The 6951-nt window shown below is 45.1% G+C and overlaps 1 protein-coding gene across 1 annotated transcript in view; it reads right to left on the bottom strand.

The window, feature by feature from the left end:
• Positions 1 to 3007: 3007 nt before the first annotated feature.
• Elf5 (E74 like ETS transcription factor 5) overlaps positions 3008 to 6951 on the bottom strand; it is a 28627-nt gene continuing 24683 nt past the window's right edge. The window contains exons 5-7 of the mRNA XM_021155866.1: positions 6449 to 6511; positions 4889 to 5084; positions 3008 to 4421 (exon numbers count right to left, since the gene is read on the bottom strand). Of these exons, the coding sequence (XP_021011525.1) occupies positions 4325 to 4421; positions 4889 to 5084; positions 6449 to 6511 (356 nt within the window). The 3' untranslated portion in view covers positions 3008 to 4324. The remainder of the gene's footprint in view (positions 4422 to 4888; positions 5085 to 6448; positions 6512 to 6951) is intronic.

The raw sequence follows: 6951 nt of genomic DNA, 5'->3' as shown, positions 1-6951 counted from the left end.
GGACTGTGTCTGGTGGCTTTCAGCTCTGTATAATGTGGAATGTGAACTAGAGATTCCTAGCTCTCTCTGCAGTAACAATAGAAGCGCCAGCGGCCAGAAGCCTCCATGGTGTCTGTCTTTGGATGGCCTGCTGGCGCGCTGAGACAACAGTCAACGTCCTGACTTTGGAGGTTCTTCTATCCTTTGCTCCTTTGCTTGCTTTTCAGGAGAATTAAACCCCCTTGGGACTGGAGCGAGTGCTTCAGACGTTAACTACCTGTGCTGTTCTTACAGAGGACCTGAGTTTGGTACCCAGTGATTGCGTTGTGGGCTCACAGCTGCCTGTACCTTCAGAGAACTCTGAGGTCCCTGGCTGATAGATACAAACTGTCTCTTTACCACCGCTTACCCCTGTATCTGAGCAGACCTGAAACTGGTCTGTCTGTAGACACAGAAAGTGGGTCTACCCGTTTACACCCAACTCCTGTTGGAGAAGCTGCTTATAGTTCTCTGTATATTAAGTCTGTAAGATAAACTCTTTAAAAAAATGAATGCCATGAGCCAGTAGAGATGGAGGTTATTTGCATATGGGTTGTAATACAGTGTCGGGAGCTACGGTTCTGTCCAATTATAGTTTATTTTCTCACATAAGCTGGTAGTTAACAGCCATGTGTCCCAGTGTGGTCTTGTTGTCTAACACAGTGGTTCCCAACCTGTGGGTCACAACCATCGGATAGTATGTATTTTTGATGGTCTTAGGAACAGAGACACCTCTCAGTAGCAAAATTACAGTTATAAAGTAACAACAAAAATACATTTATGGTTGGGAGTTCCTAAGACAATCAGAAATACATGTTTTCTAATGGTTATGACCCACGGGGTGAGAACTGCCAGGCTAACGCTATGAAGTATCTTCAGTTTTTCCGTGGAAACATCTGGTGACTTTCAAAGATAGAAGGTTCACTTCCCTCGTCAGGTTTTATTTCCTGTCTCATTGTGGAGTATTGAGGTCACACCCTAATTGCTGCACAGTTGAATCCTAAGGAGGATGTGAGGATGAGACAGTATACATCATCAGTGCCTAGGCACATGGTCATGGCCACTGTATGGGCCAGGGGTTTCAAACAACAGTGGTGGTGTGCCAGCCCTGGGTTCAGTCAGCCCGATCCAAGCTGGTGTCAGCTGGGGACAGTTTGGCTGGTACAGCAACGTCACACATCTCTACTCTGCTGAGACCCATAGTGGGGTGGTAGAGTCAAGAATGCCATCACATCGTGCCCACTGGTAGTTCTCTGGCTGAGGCCAAGGCCATGGAATGAGGATCATTTGCTGCGTGGAGGGGATGTGAGTTAGAGCTGAGCAGCACCCCCATTCTACACTGCACTGGAGGACACCCTCCCCCACCCCCGCCCCAGCTCTCCACCCCCGGGACCTTCTCACGGTTTGTCCCCAACTCACATCCCACTTTCTCTTCTGATACAATTTTTATTTTCTTTTTATTATTTTTTGAGTGTGGATGTACCTGTGTGCACACACGTACAAGCGTGCATACATGCATGTGTGTGTGGTGCACGTATCGAGATCAGAGGACAGTGTTTGGGAGTTGGTCATCTTTCTGCCACAGGGGACCCAGCGATTGGCCTCAGTTCCCCAGGCTCGAGACAAGTGCCTTTGCCCACAGAGCCACTGTACTGGTCTAGAAATAAGTTGTACCTGTGTGGCTGTTTCTTGGCTCTTTGGTTCCTAAAGTGATCTCAGGGTAAGAGGGACAAAAGGGGAAAGGTCTCCAGAGCTTTGAAAGGTGTGAAAGGACAACATGAGTGGATTTTAAAAGCTATACTTTGTATTTTAAACAAATGTAAATGTAATGTTAGCACTGTAACAGCTTGCTGTGGGAAGCTGTACTGCAGAGCCTTATGAGTGGACGTATGCTTTCTCTTGTTCTATGGATGAAGCAAACTTGGCATGGCTGGTGTTTTGACCTTTTCTTATTTCTCATTGGCATTGTTTATATAGACTTGGATGATCTCCTGTTTTCTGTCCTTGGATGAAGGCTAACCTGGGCTACATCTTTACACAGGACACCTGCTTCCATGAGTGTGGTGGGCTGAGTGCTGGAACCCCCAAATGTACATCCTGGAAACTGCGAGTGTGCCCTTATTTGGCAAAGAGTGTATATACTGTAGCTGACCTCAGACACCAGACGATACAGTCAATTTGGGGCTTTGTTTCAGGCCTTAACATAGTACTTACCTCCAGGGCACAGGCTCCAAATTTAAAATGTCGGAAAAACCCAACACCAAAACCAACATGGACAAACAAAACCAACTAGAACAAACATGAACCGTAGCTGACCGAATCACATCTAAGAGGTGTGAAGAGGAGACCCAAGTGCTTGTCCCAAGATGCAACTTCAGCTCAGTTTCAAGAAAGTTATGCCAAAAAAGACTGAAAAATCTAAGGTTCAGATCTATTTGGTTTTATCTAGGGAAGTTGTTGTTGTTGTTGTTTTTGTGTGTGCCTAATTTCTAAATATGACAGTTCCCACCAAGAAATAACATATAACCTTAAAAGAAGCAAAGTATAGCACAAACATTCATGAACTTAAAACAAAAATGTATTTGTTGGGGTTGGAGAGATGGCTCAGCAGTTGAGAGCACTGGCTGCTCTTGCGGAGGACCTGAGTTCCATTTGCCATACCCACAAGGTGGCTCACAAGCATCCATGACTTGCTCCAGGGAATCTGAAACCTTCTAACCTCTATAGGCATCAGACACCCACTTGGTCCATCTACTTGTAGGCAAGACACTCATACACATTAAATAATATAAATCTAAAAAAAAAATGTCGTTGTTGGTCCTATGAGCCTTATTTGGTAGTAGAAATTTTTATAATATCTGAAGGTAGCAGTCAGGATTCTTACTTCTTAGATTTTGGAGTACCCTTTAAAATTCTCCATTCCCAGCTTCTAGAAAATGAGCCATCAAAGGTTCATAGGTTGCTGAATTGAACAAGACACAGACATTTGAACATGTTAAATATTTTTATTCACATTGTTTATAAACTATATCCACCTGAAAAACACACGAATCCAAAAATAGATTATTTTACAGTAATTCACATTTCTTTTTAAAAACAAGTTACTTTTGAGGTTAAATTCTAAACCTGGAGGTCTTCAGCCTGCATTGCTATTCAGTGCCGGTCACTAGGCAGTCCCAGCTCTGGGGCAGTTAGGGTTCAGGGCACTCCACCATGTTGCAGGTCATTAACACCTTGCATGCCAACAGCATGCAACAGCAGACGAGGAAATGTCAGTGCAGACTTTAACCCATGAACGTTGATTGATGTAAATTCACTGTCCTTACTTTTGTGAAGAGAATATGTTGGAGAGTTTGAGTATTCATCAGAAAAGAGAAGAGATTGATGCTGTGTTCAGCTATCATGGCTTGTTAGGACGTTCTCTGCTTGGTAAAGGTTTAATGTCTAAGCTTCAGGGAGAATCAATAAATTCTGACCTCCGAGAGAATCAATAAATTGAACACGCTGACGGTTTGAATCCTAGGCACAGCAGTGATTTAGGAATTAATGCACATGTCTGTTGACCAGGTCACTGTAGACCTGATGATAGCCACCAGTGAGGTGAAGGGGGTAACAATCTCGGTAGCAATTCCCAAGGTGACTAACTACAAGGATGTTAAGTTCAGAAGGACTGGCCGTGGATCAAGTGACTGTGGCTATGTGGTTGAAAATGGTGATCTGGTTAAGAAACTTATTAGTGACTTAGGCTACATCCAATTAGGTCCCAGTTTAGTGGCTTAGCCACTAAAATTTTTTTAATTAAAAATTCTTCTATGGAATATAACTGAGTTAATTTCAGATCTAAAGCAAGGAAGTCTTACATCTCACCCTTTCCTAAAAACTAACCACAGGCAAGCTGCCTCAGTTGACCACTCAGAACCCCTGGAACGGGAGGATCATGTGTCTTAATGGTGCAACGGGTCCTCTTTTGAAACAGCACCCATAACACTGGCTCCCTTAGCTCCAAACACTTCATTAAGGAGACAGTGTCACACCAAGTTGCCACAAGACCTTCCCTTCCTCCCCCTTGGGATGAAGACGATTGCTTAAGGGCTGATGCCATAGCCCCAATAGACAACAACTGAATTCAAATGTAAGCTGAGACATGCAGAAATTTTATCAGTGTGTTTGTAGGTTTTGAAGAGGAGGAGGGGGAGGAAGGAGAGGAGGGGGAGGAGGAGGAAGAGGAAGACTTTCAAATGTCTAATTTGATCTGATTGTTTCAAACAGCAGAAATCCATCAAATGAGCCTGGTGTCCGGTGTCGGTCAGAGTTTCTCTTCCTGCCACCCGTGCGCGTTTTTTCCAAATTTGTACACTAACCTCCGGTCAACCCGCTCCAAAATTCCCGTTTTATAGTAGTATCTGTGAAAGCAAGCAAAGGAGAGAAATCCAGAGAAGGTTTGCACCACAAGAAAAACAACAGATATATAAACACTCCTGGCTCTCTCAGGTGATAGCTCGGGCTCTACTTAGCCTGGTATTTTCACACCCGTTATCAGCTTACACTTAAACCCTTCCTTCCCAGACACTTCACAGGCTGAACCTCTCTCTCCACAGTCAGTTGAGCATGCGTTTGTGTGCTGGTGTGCACCACAGCTTGGGTTTAGGGTGATCCCCCCCCCCCCAGGGAATGCTGCCAAGGCCAAAAAAGGATGGTGGGTCACTTTACCACCCATAATCCCATCTGAAACTAAGAAGAGGTTTAGCTCATGACCCTTTCATATGAAGTGGGGGAGGGGAAGCTTTGAACAGAGTGTGGGTTTCTCCGGCCCCGCTATTTTATATAACTTGTCTTTGCAGGTTCACTGCGTCTGTTGCTGCTTACTTACCTCAGGGCTCGGCTCAGCTTCTCGTACGTCATCCTGTCATTCTTCTTCCTTTGTCCCCACATCTTTGCCAGGGCTTCTGACTTAACCACTCGGAAAATGCCCTGCTCCCTGTCTTCCCATTCCAGGATGCCACAGTTCTCTTCAGGGGACAGCAGCAAGTCTCTGACAAATTCCCACAGGTGAGAACTTTGGAGGCCTTTGGGGGAAGGAGCAGAATAAAGTTAGCTCCCACTTGAACTGTCTTTTGGGGTTTTGTTTGTTTTAAGAGAGATTGTGTCTCCTAGTAATATCCAGTGGAAGCAATACCCATAAAATTTCACCGACATGATTGCCTAGTTATGAACAAAGAAGACGCCAATGAACAGGCCAAATGACATGGGAAAGCCCATGAGGCCTCAGTGCTACACAAAGAACTACAGGCAACTGAGGAGTGCTGGGAGTGGAAGAGGTGCCCCAGGGAAGAGGACACCAACTGGCTTCCAGTACCAGGCGGTCAGGCCTGAAAACATACATACGAGTAACATTATATGGACTGAACAGGTTATATTTAGGAATATATATATATATATATATACATATATATGTATATGTATTATATACATACATACACATACGCACACATATGTAAATGCAATGACTATTAATGACAAAAGAGACCATGAATTTGAAGAAGAATGGGGAGGTGTATATGGGAAGGTTTGGAGGGAGGAGCAGGAAGGGAGAAATGATGTAATTGTAATCTTAAAAGAATAAAAAGAAATGAGAGGTGTTAAAAGACAGTGGGATGGGAGGGAAGGATGTATATGTATATACATATTTATCTATATGTATGTATATATAGAGGTAACTAATTAACCTGTGAGAACTGTTGCTGGGCTGGACAACTCTCACTTGGAGCGCTCTGCATGGAGCCTTACCAAGCTGGAACATGTCTGTTTTCTGATAACTACTGGTAAAATCCCTGTGCAGAGACACCAGATTTACCCAATTCCCCGTGGCTCCTCGTGAACTCAGTCCTTGCTGACGAGCAGGAGGGTTGTGTGAAGATGTCTATGCAGCAGTTCACTTATCACGGGGAGCTGGCATTTTTCTTGTGCCTTTAAGGCATGGATAAGAATGATCTGGGCTATGACTCCCTAATTTCCTGGCTCTGGGAATGCCAGACTCTATTTAGTTGCTGTAGGTGTCAAAGGTGTAATAAGGTACCTGTTCTACTGCTAATGATAAGTGGCTAGATTCTGCCCCGGCAGATCTCAGAGCTGGGAAAGGCTCCTGGACCGCTCAACTCCCCACATTCCCATCCCTTTATCCTCTTCCCCTGGGTACTTCAAGGAGAAGGCCGCAGAATGGCTCAGGAAACAAAACCCTCCTTCAGTAAGAGAATATAGAACATTTCTTTAATTCGTAAAATTCTATGTCCAAGTGAAAGTCATGATTTTGGTCACATGTATGGAAACAAACACCGGCCTCTCCATTGCCTCCCTGGGGAGGGGACAGGTCCCCCTCAAACGCTTCACTTCAAAGGTGAACTGGGGAGGGGAATGGTGTCTGGACCCTTACTTGTTCGGCTGTGACAGTCTTGACTCTTGATGCCACTTGTTTTCAAGCAACTGGAATCAGCATCTGAAACAGAAGGACCCGTGGCAGGGGAGGAGCCTCAAGCTGCACCCCAAAGAATGGAACTTAACTGCAGTCTCTGTGGGAGGAGGCTCTTTAGGGTGGTTAGGAGATGGAGGGATGGGATGGAAGTGCTCAGTCCTGGGGCCTGTGCATACAGGGATACATGAGAGGAGACACAGGCACAGACCCTGCTCATGGAGCCAGGTCAACCCCAGATGAAACAGACAAATCACCTGTCGCTTCAAATGTAATCAATACATGACACTGTAAATAGAATGGGGTAAGGAGTGTCTTCTTTCTGAGGTGGAGCTCACAGGAGGAGAGAGTTACATTACGAACTAGTGGAAGGAGGAGGAAGAGGGGAAGCAGAGGAGAGAGGGGGAGAATGGAAAAGGGGAGAAGGAAGAGGGGAAGGAAGGAGAAAGGAGGAGAGAGGGGGAGAG

The sequence above is a fragment of the Mus caroli genome, chromosome 2 (assembly GCF_900094665.2).
Source record: "Mus caroli chromosome 2, CAROLI_EIJ_v1.1, whole genome shotgun sequence".
NCBI lineage: Eukaryota > Metazoa > Chordata > Mammalia > Rodentia > Muridae > Mus > Mus caroli.
The sequence above is the reverse complement of the archived record's forward strand: the minus strand, read 5'-3'. Positions and strand labels throughout refer to the sequence as shown.